Source organism: Stegodyphus dumicola, chromosome 7, assembly GCF_044657685.1.
Source record: "Stegodyphus dumicola isolate Sdum_Otavi_A_Nest chromosome 7, ASM4465768v1".
In the NCBI taxonomy this organism is placed as follows: domain Eukaryota; kingdom Metazoa; phylum Arthropoda; class Arachnida; order Araneae; family Eresidae; genus Stegodyphus; species Stegodyphus dumicola.
Genome location: NC_140774.1, coordinates 9,319,799 through 9,338,992, shown reverse-complemented (window position 1 = coordinate 9,338,992; position 19,194 = coordinate 9,319,799). Strand labels below are relative to the sequence as shown.

General features: G+C 32.4%; 1 protein-coding gene across 3 annotated transcripts in view; it reads right to left on the bottom strand.

The window, feature by feature from the left end:
• Positions 1 to 19,194, bottom strand: part of Hmt-1 (ABC transporter ATP-binding protein/permease Hmt-1) — an 82,139-nt gene that overhangs the window by 13,267 nt on the left and 49,678 nt on the right. For all 3 annotated transcript variants that reach the window (XM_085819865.1, XM_035372922.2, XM_085819866.1), the window contains 4 exons: positions 17,526 to 17,630; positions 17,075 to 17,148; positions 8,706 to 8,806; positions 8,044 to 8,156 (listed from right to left, as the gene is read on the bottom strand). In XM_085819865.1, the coding sequence (XP_085675991.1) occupies positions 8,044 to 8,156; positions 8,706 to 8,806; positions 17,075 to 17,148; positions 17,526 to 17,630 (393 nt within the window). The remainder of the gene's footprint in view (positions 1 to 8,043; positions 8,157 to 8,705; positions 8,807 to 17,074; positions 17,149 to 17,525; positions 17,631 to 19,194) is intronic.

Here is a 19,194-nt window from a genome sequence, read left to right as displayed (position 1 = left end):
CCATCATGAGATTAATAGTAGAGAAAGAGGATTACAGACCTTTGGATTCTCTTTCCATGTGCTTTTGATTAAAACTGGGATATAGTTAGATGGAATCCAAGGCTTCAAGCAGATAATGGATACATTCGAACTCAACTATGATTATTCATGAAGTTTATTCATGACATCTTTCAGAGGAGCTATTATGCTCACACATAACAGTACTTACAGAAGTTTGGCTGTAGAATAAATTTCACACAATTTCCTTTAATCAAGATGACTGTTTGTAATCTGATTTACTTAGTTAAGTATTTTCACAGTTAGGGGAGGATGGACTTGCATTCTGAAAACTACATCATAATATCTCATCTCAGAGAGGATTTTACCATTTAATAATATGTATTCTTACCAACTGAAAACAAAATTTTTACCATTATTAAAACTTAATTCATAAAAATTTCATTTTGAAAACATTGTTTGTGCATTCCTTTTTGGAATATAAAATGGCATAAAAAAGAATATATCAACTTATTAAGTGCACACATTTGAAAAGTAAACAAGTAAGTTACTATCAAAATCATAAAAACAACCTTGTATTTAGTGTAGGTATAATGAAACACTCAATCGATTTCGAGGGCAGCTAAAAGTCCCTCCTCATCAGAAGAAAGAAATACCTAGAACGAAGAAAATAAAGGAGAAGGAGTCACAGAAACACGAGGTCCTTATCAGCACAGCACATGGTTATAACTAGATTTTTAATCAGAGTTGAACTGGCCGCATACTTTTACTGAGCCAGACTATCTGATCGAGCATGAAAAATTAGCGAAGTTAAAATAGGGAGCGAGGGGCAAATGCACCTTACGCTCAAAATCTGAACTTCAAATAATAGAAAGCAACCACTGAACAGATTTTTATACCCTCTAGTAGTACCAAACGCGAGGAGGTAACACCATCTATCGGCAAAAATAACTGAATTAAGATAGTAGAATTTTAAAGGCATTAGGAAGGACTGGATTGGACTTCAAATCATTAACTAAACCTGCTAAATCTTTGTGAATGTGAAAAGCCTCAAGAAAATCCAATTCACCTATGGAAGAAGCCTTTTGGATAATTTTTGCAGATCCAAAATCAAAATTATGGTTAAAAGTCCAACTATGATACGCTATTGAAGACTTGTTAATTTCACCTTTTCTGACATAAGATTCATGTTCCTTCATATGAAACTTCAACGCTCTTTTCGTTTGGCCGATATATCTTACACCACACTGACATGATATACTATAAATTCCCCAAGAATTCAAGACAGAAACGCAAACTTTTAGAATCGAAGAATGAATTTTATTAATAGGGGAGAAACCGACTTGAAAATTGAATTTCTGGAGAATCCATGCAATTTTATAGCTAACAGAAGGATAAAATGGAAGCACGATGAGGTCATTAATATTATTTCTAACAGTGGAATGTCTTCTGGGGGAATCTGAAAATTTTTTAACGGCTTTATCAATAATCACGGGAGAAAATCCACGGTCAATCGCAACTGCTCTCAAATAATTAAGTTCATTGGTAAGCAAAGATTCAGAGGAACAATCTTTAAGCGTGCGGAATACATAATAATAAAAAGAAGCCACTTTTTGCTTAACAGGGTGGCATGACTTTGCATGGGGTGGTAAACAAACTGCAAAGGGTTTACGGTACACAGTGGTGCTAAATTCAGTTTCATTGCGGATTATGAGAATATTGAGGAAGGGGAGGGAATTGTTGCATTCAATTTCAAGAGTGAATTGGATGGCTGGATCAATTGAATTCATAATAGATAGAATCTCGGATAAATCCTCTTTATAACCGTCAAAATGTGCGAAAGTGTCATCAACATACAGAATCCAAAGACAAAAAGATAGTTTATCAAATAATTTCATCTCAAAATAGTGCATATAAATGTCAGCAAATACCGAACTGAGAGGATTACCCATAGCCAATCCTTCAACTTGATGAAAATATGCATTTTGGAAAACAAAGTGGGTTTGACTCAGAGAAACTTTAGTAAGCGAAACCAACTCATTAATTTCAGTATGTATAAAGTGAAATTCCCGAAGCCTAGTTTCAAGACAATTTAGTGCTCCTTCGACCGGAACATTAGTAAACAGTGATTTGACATCAAACGAAACCATAATGGAATGAAGAGGAGAAATATTTTTAAGTTTATCAATGACTTCAACAGAATTTTTTACAGTGTGAATATTGTTAGCAAGTAGAGGAGAAAATCTGGAAACTAAATATTTGGCCAAAGGATATGAAGCAGTACCTATGTTGGAAACAATTGGTCGAAAAGGAATACCGGTTTTGTGGACTTTTGGAAGAGCATAAAGTCTAGCCCAATTAGTAATAGGTGGAATAAGTTTCCTTCAACTGAGTTGGCAGAATGTGGGAAGACTTAATGGCACTTTTTACTTTCGTGAGGTCCAAAGTTGAAATATCTTTAAGGATCGAGCAGTATGGGCCTTCATTTATCAGTTTAGAGACTCCAGTAATATAAGTGTGTTTGTCCATAACAACAATCTGTCCGCCCTTATCAGCTTTAGAGATAATGATATTAGTATCAGAATGAATTTCACGTAAGATCTCATTTTCCTTTTTGCTAAGATTCGAACCCAAAGATTTGTTGTTAAAATTAACGTTATGAGTAATTAGGTGGCAGATTGTATCCTTCTGCGTTTCTGAAATTTTGGAGAATTTAAAGGCTTTCTCTATAGGGGCGATGATTTGAGGAATTGAAGGTTTAGATGTCTTTGAAAAGTTGAAATTATATTTTAATACTTTTAACTGATCCTCCGAAAGATTCCTATTGGAGATATTAACGATGGGGTTAACGTTTACAGTGGGAAGATCAGCTAGATAGTTGGGACTATCCGACTGGTGTGTGAGTTTAAGGAATTTAGAAATAAGCACATTTTTATGCTGTTGACAAACGGTATCGGTTCTAGACCAGGATGTATGTTCAAATGAGGAAATAGTTTCAGTGGAATTAGCAATTTCTAAATGGAGGTAATATAATTCAAATTCAATTTTAGATAAATGTTTGCGTGTGTCCCTTATAATGTGACGAAGAAGTGCCAATTTGAATTTATGCAAAATTTTTGAAATGTGAAAGGAAGCTTTAAGGCTACATTTCACATGTATAAATTTGGGAATGATATTTTGATGTTTGCATTTAAGTAGAAACTGTAGATGATTCAAGAATTTCGTAAGTTAAAGGCGTAACTTACAAAATTGGATCCTGTCAGTGGACATATTGTGAAAAGGGCACAAGCAAGAAACAAGTGAACAAAAGAAATATAATTCCGAAAGTCCAAACAAGTTATTACTTATGCATTAAACAAGTAATTACATTGCATTATTAAATGCAAACATCAAAATATCATTCCCAAATTTATACATGTGAAATGTAGCCTTAAAGCTTCCGTTCACGTTTCAAAAATTTTGCATAAATTCAAATTGGCACTTCTTCGTCACATTATAAGGGACACACGCAAACGTTTATCTAAAATTGAATTTGAATTATATTACCTCCATTTAGAAATTGCTAATTCCACTGAACTTTTTCCTCATTTGAACATACATCCTGGTCTAGAACCGATACCGTTTGTCAACAGCATAAAAATGTGCTTATTTCTAAATTCTTTAAACTCACACACCAGTCGGATATTCTCAACTATCTAGCTGATCTTCCCACTGTAAACGTTAACCCCATTGTTAATATCTCCAATAGGAATCTTTCGGAGGATCAGTTAAAAGTATTAAAATATAATTTCAACTTTTCAAAGACATCTAAACCTTCAATTCCTCAAATCATCGCCCCTATAGAGAAAGCCTTTAAATTCTCCAATATTTCGGAAAAGCAGAAGGATACAATCCGCCACCTAATTACTCATAACGTTAATTTTAACAACAAATCTTTGGGTTCGAATCTTAGCAAAAAGGAAAATGAGACCTTACGCGAAATTCATTCTGATACTAATATCATTATCTCTAAAGCTGATAAGGGCAGACAGATTGTTGTTATGGACAAACATACTTATATTACTGGAGTCCCTAAACTGATAAATGAAGGCCCATACTGCTCGATCCCTAAAGATCCTTCAACTTCGGACCTCACGAAAGTAAAAAGTGCCATTAAATCTTCCCACATTCTGCCAACTCAGTTGAAGAAATCACTTATTCCACCTATTACTAATTGCACTGGACTTTATGCTCTTCCAAAAGTCCACAAAACCGGTATTCCTTTTCGACCAATTGTTTCCAACATAGGTACTGCTTCATATCCTTTGGCCAAATATTTAGTTTCCAGATTTTCTCCTCTACTTGCTAACAATATTCACACTGTAAAAAATTCTGTTGAAGTCATTGATAAACTTAAAAATATTTCTCCTCTTCATTCCATTATGGTTTCATTTGATGTCAAATCACTGTTTACTAATGTTTCGGTCAAAGGAGGACTAAATTGTCTTGAAACTAGGCTTCGGGAATTTCACTTTACACATACTGAAATTAATGAGTTGTTTTCGCTTACTAAAGTTTCTCTAAGTCAAACCCACTTTGTTTTCCAAAATGCATATTTTCGTTAAGTTGAAGGATTGGCTATGGGTAATCCTCTCAGTCCGGTACTTGCTGACAACGACACTTTCGTTACTTTTTGACAGTTATAAAGAGGATTTATCCGAGATTCTATCTATTATGAATTCAATTGATCCAGCCATCCAATTCACTCTTGAAATTGAATGCAACAATTCCCTCTCCTTCCTTGATATTCTTATAATTCGCAATGAAACTGATTTTAGCACCACTGTGTACCGTAAACCCTTTGCAGTTTGTTTACCACCCCATGCAACGTCATGCCACCCTATTAAGCAAAAAATGGCTTCTTTTTACTATTATGTATTCCGCATGCTTAAAGATTGTTCCTCTGAATCTTTGCTTACCAATGAACTTAATTATTTGAGAGCAGTTGCGATTGACCGTGGATTTTCTCCCGTGATTATTGATAAAGCTGTTAAAAAATTTTCAGATTCCCATCAAAGAAGACATTCCACTGTTAGAAATAATATTAATGACCTCATCGTGCTTCCATTTTATCCTTCTGTTAGCTAGAAAATTGCACAGATTCTCCAGAAATTCAATTTTCCAGTCGGTTTCTCCCCTATTAATAAAATTCATCCTTCGATTCTAAAAGTTTGCGTTTCTGTCTTGAATTCTTGGGGAATTTATAGTATATCGTGTCAGTGTGGTTTAAGATATATCGGCCAAACGAAAAGAGCGTTGAAGTTTTTTATGAAGGAACATGAATCTTATGTCAGAAAAGGCGAAATTAACAAGTCTTCAATAGTGTATCATAGTTGGACTTTTAACCATAATTTTGATTTTGGATCTGCAAAAATTATCCAAAAAGCTTCTTCCATAGGTGAATTGGATTTTCTTGAGGCTTTTCACATTCACAAAGATTTAGCAGGTTTAGTTAATGATTTGAAATCCAATCCAATCCAGTCCTTCCTAATGCCTTTAAAATTCTACTATCTTAATTCAGTTATTTTTGCTGATAGTTGGCGTTACCTCCTCGCATTTGGTACTACCAGAGGGTATAAAAATCTGTTCAGTGGATGCTTTCCATTATTTGAAGTTCAGATTTTGAGCGTAAGGTGCATTTGCCCCTCGCTCCCTATTTTAACTTTGCTAATTTTTCATGCTCGATCAGATAGCCTGGCTCAGTAAAAATATGCGGCCAGTTCAACTCTGATTAAAAATCTAGTTATAACCATGTGCTGTGCTGATAAGGACCTCGTGTTTCTGTGACTCCTTCTCCTTTATTTTCTTCGTTCTAGGTATTTCTTTCTTCTGATGAGGAGGGACCTTTAGCTGCCCTCGAAATCGATTGAGTGTTTCATCATACCTACGCTAAATACAAGGTTGTTTTTACGATTTTGATTGGCCCATTAGCGTGTTTCTCTTCTAGTCAAGTAAGTTACTCTCAAATAGGAAGGATTGCAATTTGTAGGCTATAATAAATGATTAGAGCCAAATTTTATTGAATTTTATAGACTTATATATAATTTTATAGAATTATTTATAAATGACAGTATATAGAAGAACTAAGATATTAAAAATTTACAATCAACATTAGATGGGCAAACAATAATAACTATAATCCCCCTAAAAAAACTTAATTTTAAAAAATAAAGTCCACAATTTTTTATGCGGTAAAACAAGGAAATATTATGAATATTAATGTTCTGAAATCTGTTTGGGGCTTCTATAATTAAGACACAATAACACGCCGAATAAATACTAATTCAGACGACAAACAGCAAAAATCAGCATTATATTTACAAAATTTCCACAGGACTAGTTTCGATGGTTTTACCGAACCACCATCCTCAGCTGCAAAACCGCAAATAAACCGTTTGTCTTCTGAATTAGTTCTGAAATCTGTTTTTTTGTTCATAATCTCTTGCCTATAGTATTTCTGATATCTTTATAAACTGTACATATATATAAAATCAACAATATACGAGGGCTATCCAGAAAGTAGATTACGTTTTGGAATAAAAAAATAAACAAAGTATAGGAAACAAATTTTATTATATACAGATGAAAGCCACACTCAAATACTACTTTTCTACATAGTCACCATACAAATTAAGGCATTCATCGTAGCGATGTACGAGCTTGGAAATTCCTTCGTCGAAAAATTCGGCCGCCTGCGCCTTCAACCACTTCGTTACCTCTTCTTGCAGCTGTGCGTCGTCATCAAAACGCTGCATAGCCAGCCACTTCTTCATTGCTGGGAATAGGTGGAAGTCGCTCGGTGCCAGGTCGGGACTGTACGGCGGATGAGGAAACAACTCCCATTTAAAAGATTCAAGAACTTTACGAGTGACATTTGCCGTGTGGGGCCGGGCGTTGTCGTGAATCAACAAGATCTTAGAGCTCAACATTCCTCTGCGCTTGTTTTGAATTGCTCTTCTGAGTTTTTGGAGAGTTTGGCAATACCTTTGAGAGTTTATTGTAGTGCCTCTTTCCAGGAAGTCCACCAAAATTACACCTTTTCTGTCCCAAAAAACAGTCGCCATCATCTTCCTTGCCGACATTGTTTGCATGCATTTCTTGGGTTTTTGGGGAGAACTTGTGTGCCCCCACTGCATTGATTGCAATTTCGTTTCACAGTTCACATGTTTCACCCATGTTTCGTCACCAGTAACGATGCGATCGAGTAAAGAGTCACCATCCTTATGGTAAGCGTCCAAAAAGTTCAACGCTGCAGCCATTCGCTGATTTTTGTGGTCCTCTGTCAAGATTTTTGGAATCCATCTTGCACAAAACTTGTGGTAACCAAGCTTTTCGCTGATGATTTCGTGCAAGAAACTTCGCGAAATTTGTGGAAAACTCAAAGAAAGTTCCCTTATTGTGAAATTTCGATTTTCACGGACTTTAGCATCGACTTTTTCGAGAAGTTCGGCGGTCACTATGCTGGGTCTCCCACTTCGATCTTCGTCGTGAACATTGGTTCGGCCATTTTGAAATCTTATGACCCACTGACGCACTCCACCTTCAGTGATAATGTTGTCCCCATACACTTCACGAAGCTGCCGATAGATTTCTATCGGTTTACAGTTTTTTGCAGTCAGAAACCTTATTACTGAGTGCAGCTCGTGGGATTTTCAATTAACGCAGACATTTCAAACCGTCACAGTATCTGAACGGAGCACAGCACGAACCTCTCACTAGCACGGCTAGATGCAGACTGAGCTGCGCAACGCTCTGACCCCAAGATGGCCGCGCTAGCCCCGCCCCTAGCGGACACAGACGAAAACGTAATCTACTTCCTGGATGGCCCTCGTATTTACATAGAAGACACAAATATCAAGCACACTAATCTATAAATATATTTTTGTCCTACCTATAAATAAATAACAGAAAAATATTTCGCATGCTTTTCAGACATTTTTTTTTTTTTTTTTTTTTTTTTTTTTTTTTTTTTTGTGAAAAGATTTAATATAAATTCAAAATTAGTACTTCATCTAAAATGATAAATGAAGGTGCTTTCAAAATTGTTCTTGCAATTGCTACTCGTTGTTTTTCACCTCCACTTAACTTCAGTCCACGTTCTCCAACAACTGTATCATAACCTGAAATAATATATTATCAATAAATTAATTCATAAAAAGAAATTTTGAGCTATAAGCTAGAACTCTAAAGCAAAATTAACACTCAGTAAAATACATCTAAGTTTTAGCAACCCACAAAAGCATTTTATGTGTAGATCGTGCATAATAATTTCAAAATTTAATTACTGTTAATTAATAGTTGAGGTTATTTCTACTACAGAAAATATGCGATGGCTTTATTCCTCCTTAAGAATCAACAAATATTTTGAAATAAAATTAAGAAATGACATTTACAAAACTAATATCCTTAAAATAATATTCTAAAAAATTTAATTATTTTGCAATCAATTTCATAAATTTCTGTGACACAATATATACAAGATTTTGAATATATGCAATAAAATCTATCATATAAAACCAAAATAATACATATTATGTATCAAGTAAGTTTATGAGAAAAATATTTAGTAACAACCACAGAATTAAAAATTATCATCTGCAGTATGAATTCTTGCATAAAAAATTCAATAGTTTAGAAAATAGTAAAAATTAATATGAAACAGTCTTCACCTTCAGGAAAACTCAAAATTTGATTATGCATATCTGCTGCTTTAGCTGCTTCTTCTATTTCTTCATCACAAGCTGTTGGCCTCCCATAGCCAATATTATATCTAACATCACATTAAACAATAAGTCAACAAAACATACACATTTCATTTCAGTACATAAATACTTAAAAATATAGTCAGTTTCTTACATAACTAACACTTAACTGAAGGCTGAATACTTTTTATAATTTAGCAGAAGAATACTTTTTATAATTTAGCAGAGACAAATTTCCAGATTCTCAAATACATGTTAAATTACATTTCATAATTTTGGGATTTCATACGATTTATATTTCTCGCTTTGGTTAACAACTTCAAAAGACTTATGATAATAAAGTTTTCTTTCGATTTATAATTTATTTTTAATTTTTCCAATTAGAATATAAGTTTCAATTATAGCTCATGCAAATACTATATTTCTTATTTTACAGTTTTTATTCCATTAACTTTTGAATGACTTTATACATAAAGTCATTTAAAAGTTAAGAGAATATTATTAGGATAATTTTGTGTCACAAAGTAACTGCAAATGTACATATGTATGCTATTTTATTATTTTGAGAAAATATATTTAAAAGTAGTAAGTTAAAAAAACACAGAAAATTTTATTATTTGACTTCTGTGATTAAATTATAAATTACAGCAAAAACTATAATTAATACAAGCAATAAAAAATAATTTCATGAATTTAATATTCAAAGATTTGGAACCGGTAAATATAAAAAGGTAGCCAAAACTTAATATAGATTTAAAAAACTTTATATAAGTTGAAAAAATGGCAATTGCAATAAAAATGAATGACAAGAAGAGAGGATTTAAGGCTACATATTCAGTTCAACATTGTACAAGTAAGGGACATTGCACCATATAAATAATAATGATCACAATAAGAACAGTAGAAAAAAATAATTTATTCACATTCAAGAAGCTCATTATAAGGCACAAAGGTAATTGTTCTAGGCAACGGTTCACAACCTGTGGTAATAATATTCCCTGGTGGGGGGTTATGTGATGAATAAAAGAGAGTCAGGAATGGGAGAAAAAATTATCAATAATGGAGGGAAAATGTTAAATCAATGATAAAAAAAGGAAAATATTCCAAAATTTTTAATTTATTAAATAAAAAGTACACATATAACAAATACGGTAAAAGCTTGACAATTCGGAAAGCTCAAAAAATGCCAAATACCAGACACATGAAAATTCCGAATAACTGAGTGTATAAAAAAGGAGATTCATTTTAGAAAAGTCAAATGAATAGAAAAAACTCCCAGTCTAAAATTATAAAACCAGTCATCATATTTTTTTACCAACTAAAATATCAAAAGCCTACATTTAAAATCCTACTGAAGCTGTTCGCACATTTTCAGATGATTTTCTTTGTATTTACAGAAATATTTTACTTAAAATTTTTGCGCTTTAAACGTTCGATTTGATAACCCTTAATCTTCACTATAATTTCCAAGATAATAAAGCCTCTTTTAGTATCGAAAGAGGTATTTTATCCCATTCCTCTTGAACAGCTTCCCAGAGTCCAAGGAGAGCTGTAGGTTGACGTTCGGACAATTCGCTTTTTTAAAATCCAAAAAGGCAAACATCCGGGGATGATACATCAGGAGATTTAGTAGGCATATAAGTGAAGGGTATGGTTTTGATACCTGTTTGTTGTTCAATTTTTTCCCAGGAAATTAAAAGTAGATTTTGACATACGTTTGCTTGCTTTGTCTTGATGCAGTTCTACTGATTGATGGCACTGTGGGTAAAGAAACATAATTTCTTATGTGGAATTGACCTTAACAGTTTTCTGCGCTCTCTTTAATTTTTATTTTGTGTTATATCAAAAACCAGCAACAATCATAAATCTCTGAAAATTTCTTTAGATTCTTTGAAACCTGTTCTAAGATTTTTTTTCTTCTCTTTGATGATAATAAATTAATCTCTTTTTATTACAGTCATTTAAATATACCCAAGATTCATCCATAGTGACAATATTTTTCCATTTTTGACCAAATAATTGTTTCTTATACAGAATTCTGCAGCACATTCTGTATTCGGCAATATGTCGTGAAGAAAAGTAATAAGTTTTCTTTGCCTTTCTATGATTCAAATAAACATTAATCACTTTGTTTACAGTTGACACTTAGCCTTACTTTATGGATTTTCTTTTAACATTAAAGTTCTTACCTTTGCAACATTTGAAGCATGCCATTTTTTATTTGGATATGTATTTTGAACAATTTTTCTCTTTGAAGCCAAAATTTTTCTCCTTTCTTTTTGACAGTATCTATTTTTGCTTTACATATCGAAAAATAATGGCTTTCACAGTCTTTTTTAAAAACTAGATACAAATAATTTTCTTCAGTAAGAGCACAAACATAGTCTTTAAAACTGCTATTTCGCATGAAAACAAAATTGTCAAGTAGCAGATGGTAATTTATACTTTCAAAAATATAGTTGCAGATAAAAACAAATTTTCCAAGCAGGTGATTTTGTTTTCATAGCAAAGCAAATTCGTCTAAAAATGTGCGAACATCCTCTGTATAAGACTGGGGGAGGGGGACACATTTCAAACATAAAAGCTGATGTAGGACTTAAATTTGAAAGTAACCTATTCGAGTATAAAATCCCACCAAACATGAAAGCCGTTGGAGATGTCATCATGTGTGTGCCATCATTTCTGTAGAAATTTAATAAAAGATCATATAATTAGATAATAAACAGATACAGCACATAAACTTAAATTGTTTATCATAATTTTTCACATTGCACTGCCATTGTTATCCATTATCAAATAAAGTCACACACTAGGCCTTTTTTGATGGCAAGATCCTATAATTCTACTGCATGCTGTCCCATATATGGGAAACTCTAGATATTAATAATTTTTTCAAAATGCAAGAAAAACAGAACTATATCCGTCTTCACCAAAATTAACCAGCTCGTTGAGAATCAATCGGGTTTACATAAAACCAAGGTGAAGTTCTTACCATATATAGTCATATCATATTTTCCATTTTGATAATAAATCATACCGTCTGGTGACGATGTATACATGCTAATAGTATAACAAGCTCTATAATGGCATTACAAATCTCCCATTTACTTAATTTTGTGGGAAAATATTTTTTTTTTCTAAAATTCTAAACTTTTTCACTTAGTTGAATGTCAGATAGTTAGGCTTTAGTAGTACTAGATACAGTTCATTGTATCTAGTACCACTAACATCAGCCATATTGCTCAATTTCTTATGCATCCCATATAGCACCTTTTGCCTAACTCTGTCACAATGTACTGTATAAAATTACTGGAAACCAAACTTTTTTTTTTTTTTTTTTTTTTTTTGTTATTGACTTAACGATTGAGTAAATTATGTAACTCTCTTACTTTGCTTTGCAACAGTGACATTCAAAAAATTCATTTTAAAGTAGATCTATGCACAGAACTGAAACTACTATGAAAGCATCCAATCCTGTGGTGTAGTATGTGGGAAGGCTTTATCAAATGCAAATATGAAGCATTTCCATCATTTAGATACCAAACAATCCTCCAAGATACTGTATCATGTAAGAAAGGGATGCTATTAATTTTTTTAACATGTTCTTCTTCAAACACACATTGAACAGCATCTTTAACATAACTATTGAATTTTCAACAATTGTATGATTAGACTAGAAGAGAAACACGCTAATGTGACAATCAAAATCGTAAAAAACAACCTTGTATTTAGCGTAAGCATAATGAAACACTCATAGAAAGAAGAAAATAAAGGAGAAGGAGTCTCAGAAACACGTGGTCCTTATCAGCACTTTTGACTTTGGGTCTGCAAAAATTATCCAAAAGGCTTCTTCCATAGGTGAATTGGATTTCTTTGAGGCTTTTCACATTCACAAAGATTTAGCAGGTTTATTTAATGATTTGAAGTCCAATCCAGTCCTTCCTAATGCCTTTAAAATTCTACTATCTTAATTCAGTTATTTTTGCCGATAGATGGCGTTACCTCCTCGCGTTTGGTACTACCAGAGGGTAGAAAAATCCGTTCAGTGGTTGCTTTCCATTATTTGAAGTTCAGATTTTGAGCGTGAAGGTGCATTTGCCCCTCGCTCCCTATTTTAACTTCGCTAATTTTTCTTGTCCTTTATGCTTGATCAGATAGCCTGGCTCAGTAAAAGTAGGTGGCCAGAGCAACTCTGATTAAAAATCCAGTTATAACCACGTGCAGTGCTGATAAGGACCACGTCTTTCTGAGACTCCTTCTCCTTTATTTTCTTCTTTCTAGGTATTACTTTCTCCTGATGAGGAGGGACCTTTAGCTGCCCTCGAAATCGATTGAGTGTTTCATTATACTTACGCTAAATACAAGGTTGTTTTTACGATTTTAATTATATGATTTTTGCTAATTTTAATGATATCATAATTTATTCTGCAGAATGGTTGAACTAGATTTTCATTGTTTTTATCACCAGATAACAGATAAAATTTCACATTTGGACCTTAAGAAAGCCACTGAAAAAAATTTGTATCTATTTGTTTGTAACTGGATTGTTAATTAAGTATCCAATTTATAAGTGTGATTGTTTTTAATGCACATGTAATGGTGAAAACTTTCTTTGTACAAGTCTTGTGTTTGTAAATGATAGCAAACATTTTAATGCCTTTCACTTATTTGTACTCTTTTGTTGCTTAAATCTCATAAGAAGCAATATACTCATTTTGAAGGATGGTCTTCAAAGATTAATCAATCAGCAGCCCAGTAAATTGCTGTATCTCAGAGAATGATAGTTTTGAAAGAACCTTAAAGAAATTTTCATTAAAAGATTCTGAAACCCAGTTGTCTTCCTCATGTCATTTGAATGATCCTTGGAGTCCTTTTAAGTGAAATATTATGTCAATCCGAACTAGAGATGTGAGTGTCGTGTAAGAAAGGTTGTGTAGTGGATTTCTCATTCGGAAAGTGCTTTGTAAGGTAGGAATTTGCTCAGAATATTGTATTATGCCTCAAATAATAAGAAGAAATGCTTACCAGCAAGTTTCGAAATTTGATCGAGGCAGTTTCGAAAGTGTATATTATTGTTACATGATATCGCTGGTTGCACTGGTCGACATTCAACCACTGTCATGTGAATATGGAATTAATGGATTGCTGAGGGTCATACTGAACAGCATTTAGTCAGTTAATGGGCATGTTTGCAGCAGCATGGGCTATCAGCAAGGTGACCATTAATTCAGCTTCCCTTGACAATGCAGCATAGAGAGAGACAACGACTCTGGTGTGCCAAACGACAAAGCTGATTACAGGAGTTGCACAATGTTGCCTTTTCAAATGAGTACCGGTTCTACGTGCAATATTCTAATGGCTGCATGTGTCCAGAGTGTCCTAAGAGACGACATGTCGTCTCCTTGCATTCGATATTGGAATAGGGGCCCTGCACCTGGTGTGATGGTTTGGGCAGCCATTGGGTACATGACACGCACATCTCTAGTTCAGATCGATATAATAATCCACTTAAAAGGACTCCAAGGATCATTCAAACATTACATTCCTAAATGACATAAGGAAGACAACTGGGTTTCAGAATCTTCCAAGGAAAATTTCTTTAAGGTTCTTTCAAAACTATCATTCTCTGAGATACAGCAACTTATTGGGCTGCTGACTGATTACTCTTTGAAGGCCATCCTTCAAATTGAGTATATTGCTTCTTATGGGATTTCAACAACAGAAGAGTAGAAATAAGTGAAAAGGCATTAAAATGTTTGCTTTCATTTACAAACAAAAGATTTGTACAAAGAAAGTTTTCATTATACATATGCATTAAAAAACAATCACACTAATAAATTGGATACTTAATTAACGAAATTTAATGCCTAACCTTTGCAGATTTGATCTCAACTTTAACACATTGAACTTAAGCAATTTGGCTCAAGAATCACACTAATAATGAGCCTTAAATTTAAAAGATTGCCTTACTACAGCTGTTTGTTAAATGCTTTTTTTAAAATTAAGTTTTAGATACATAATATGATGATGTACTTTTCGTTTTGTGTTTATGTGCAACAGCTACTGGAATTTTCTTATATTGAGTCTTAATTTTTGACTTTAATTTATTAGGAATGAAGTTATATACATTTATTCCTTTTAAATTTATTACATGCTTAGTATTTTAATGTGGTATAGCACTATTTAATGCTTATAGTTTTTGGTAAAAGTGTAAATTTTATCAAATATTAAGTCAATAAATTCATCAATTCACTCAATTTCTTCTTTCCTTTTTTTTACAACAGCTGATACTCAAAATCACCGCAGTTCATTAAAATGCTATGCTTCAGTTTAAAAACAACTGTTTATTTGAAATAAATAATGAAATAATATTTACTTGATTACATTTTTATTACTTTATTCATTGGAGTCTTAGTTTTATAGCATTAAGATAAAACAATAATAAGACATATTGCAGGAAAATTTGAAGGCGGTATGGGCTTTAAAAGTAAGTTCTGAAACGGGAGTTAGGCATATTATATAATTATGAGGTCATAGCAAGGGGTACGCAAATGAAAAAAAGCTGGGAGCCACTGGTTCCAGATATCCAGTTATAGAAAAAATAATTCAGTATTATTTCCAATGCTGTTATGATTGTAATGATGGTGGTGACTATCATCAGTACAATTCAGTGATTATCATCAGTACATTTGTTAAAACTGTATAAGGTATTTCTCCCGCCTTTTTAGTGAGCCTTCATGGTGTAGTGGTCTGTACGCTCAGCACATGATTGAGAGGTTCGCGGTTTGATTCCCAGCAAAGGCACTGCTAATTTTTCACCTTGCCTGCTTCCAAAAATACCTACTATCTCTACATCTGAATTAAATAAATATTTACTATTCCATTCTTTTTCTTCTTTTTTTCTTTTAAAAAACTCTTCTTTGTCATATTTTCTGGTACAAGCTGCATTTTGTTACTTAAACATTTGTTCAATTTTTATAAGTTCCTGAAAACTTTACAATATCTCTATCATTAAATAATGAAGAGTATGTATGTATATATTTATGCTCCTCGCACTGTGGAAAAATGCAGTACCTAGAGCTACCAAATTTTGAACAGATCTAGTCTTCCTCCTGAAAAAGAGCACTTCAAAGCCCAAAATTCAACTTTTCTTTTTATCTATTTATTTTATGCTCCCTGCAAACTTAATGGAACTTTTATTAACAAACTCAACTGAGTAGCAATGTGTTGCCATTTAGCAAAGTATATGATATTTATGTTTTGAATTTAATAGGAAAATTCAGCAATTTAAAAGAAGTGCATTACCACTCAGCTTTTTTTTTTTTTTTTTTTAAATTCAATAAACAAACTAGATGATTTAAAAGAAATCTGTTGCCTCTCCACAAAGCAAAAGGTGTTTGTCTTTCGAATTTAATCAGCAATCTCAGCAATTTAAAAGAAATGTGCTGTCACTGCCTGAAATAAAACATTTTTATTTTCTAAAAGCTAGTATGTTAAGCATAAGATATTTAATTTTTTTCTCTAGTTAAAACTATCTACTTTTGATTAAAAAACTATGCAAATTAAAAGCGATAAATGCAGCTCTTCATCCCTATTATTATTAATTACTAACTGTACCTATGAAACTGCACTACCTGAAGTCATGAAAAATCTTTATATATATTTCTTTTTTTACAATAACTATTTAGGCAGCTGGATGCAAAAGCAGCAATAGATCAGTCATCTAATTATATTAGTTACTGACTGGTAAGCTGACTAAAGAGCATAAAATAAGTTTCTCAACTGCTCATATAGCAGAAATTAAGGGAACACTACCCAAAAGGAATATGCTCCTTGTCAACTCGCATTATATTAACCCGGACTTCACTTAATCCGGGCTATCTGTCAATTATTGAAATTTTTCTGTTTCAGCCAATGATAAAGTCATTATCTATGCTGGTAGACACTTTGCAAGAAAAGGTTCTGAATAGAATTTTGGATGTCAAAGTAAAAAGGATTGGTGCAGAGTAAAAAAAAAGATATCAGTGAGTTTTATGCATTTAAAAATACAGGATACCTAAGATCAATAGTTTATAATTTTACAGCTACTATAAAACATAGTAAAATCTCATCTTTGGTCAATTCTTAAAAATATTCCTCATAAATGAGGACATTGGTCATGAAATGCTTAGATGTGAGATATCATGTTTCCATGCAGTAGTATATTAAGGAGGTGAAGAACAACTTTTGGATAACTTGCATGTAAATTTCAAGCACTAGAAATATTTTACTTATAGATCACAATATTTTTTTAACTAAAAACAGAAAAATTATGATAACTAAAAATTCGTTCAAACCTTATAGTATTATTGAAGAGCACAGTATCTTGAGGAACAACACCAATACTCTGACGCAAAGATTTCTGTGTCACCTGAAATTTGAAGAGAATTTTCTTCCCATAAATTCATTTTTTAACATAATATTTTTAAAAAAGTCAATTGGAATTTGAATCCATATGTAAAAAATTGAAAATGAAAGCCATCAGCTTCTTTCTCGATATTTTTTAATATTTATCAAATTCATTTCAACTCAAGCAATGCAAACATTTTTTTCAATTAATTTCAAAGTACACCAAAGTAAAAAAAAAGGAAACTTTTTGAAAATATGTGTCACTACAGAGATTTTACATGTCTTATTGAAAATTATTATTAAGAAAGAGCTTATTTAATCTTTAAACCAAAATAACCATCAAGCCTGTATCAAGAATCATATTTAACTATTTGAAATAAGATAGAATAATATGCTAACCTTTGCTATGTTCTGCCCATCAATAAGAATTTCACCAGACTGAACATCATAAAGGCGAAAAAGTAATCTGGTTATAGTACTTTTACCACTTCCTGTAGGACCAACCTGCAAAAGTTTACATGAAATAATTAAACTCCAGAATCAGTGATTTTTTTCAAATATTTTTTTCAGCACTGCAATGTAATTATGTTAGGAGCTACAGCATAGGAGTAAACACAACATGTCGAGAGATACTGGGAGATGTCGAGAGATGTCAGAATGGACTGACAGTGATCTTCGTTAAATTCACACAGTACTTTAGTATTATACTATGGATGCTCATTATCTGTGCACATAGGTTCACAAACAACTTAGGCCATAACCAAATTTAAGTCACTTCATATTCTGTGACTCTATTTTAATTCCTTCATATAACTAAGCGGAAAAATTTCTTCAGAGGCTTTTATTAACTAAAGATTAGTTTGGGATCACAGTTTGTTTCTGAAGTTATTATGCTGATACTTCTATGCATCCCTTGTGTTTGTCAACATAAATTAAAGTCATCCTGCAAAACAAAAAAGGTATCTTTACTTAACCTCCAGCATGTATAATATTAATTATTGAATTTATAGGTATATGTGTGCACATAACAGATTGCAAATGCAATGTACGCACAACACAAAAATATTAACAAGTTAACTGGCACGCAAAGTACATAAAGTATAAAAGAGTAAACAATTACATAAGAGACTATATAACGAAAATTAAAATTAAAATTCCACTACAAAACAGTAGCCACTAAGATCTGTATTCAGTATGAATCATTATGCACAAAAAACTCTTTCTTTGACAAATAAATCCTTAAATTATGCCAAATATGTGGATATGAAATGCTGCAATATATCATATTAAAAAGTATACTATAAAATGAGATATATAGCATAAAAATGTATGTGTGAAAGACTATTATTAATGGCATTTTGAGAGGCCTTAATAATACCAGATTTCATATAAAGTAATGTAATTCAGAATACTATTTTTCTACTAAAAGTTACTCGTTTCTAGTACAAGTTAGTATAGAAAATAAAAATTTGCATAAACTTTCATACACTTGCCGATATGCTTTAATGTTCATTTTATTTGCATAAGTCATTTTGTCAGTAAAATGCAAATTAATATATATCAACAAATGCTTAGGAGATATTAGAAAATTTTAATGTTTATGTGTTAACTGGAAAGTCTGCAACTGGAGAATGCTGACAATCTCTGGTGAATGTCAACATTTACCAACCACATCGGTGAAACGGTGAAAGACTGAATATTTGGTTATATTCTTATGTATTTGGACCATAAATGATGTATGTTGACAAGTACAAACATCCTCTGGTGGAAGTTGAAACGAAAGCTGAGAAGACAAACAGAGAGGCACTGTAAAAGCAGGGACTCTTGTGCAATTCAAAGTGTCATAGCATTGAAGTTGTTGCAAATAATAAGATTGTATAATGTCAATCACATAATTAAGTAAGTTTATCACTGGTATTATTTTCTTTTCTCATTTAGAAGGTTTTAAGTTCAGTTTATTTACACGTGCTTTTACTTAAGCTTACTCCTATTTTGACATGTACCATATGTTTTAATATTAAAGTATGATTTAAAAACACAACAAAAATTTTTTTATTCAACATTCACC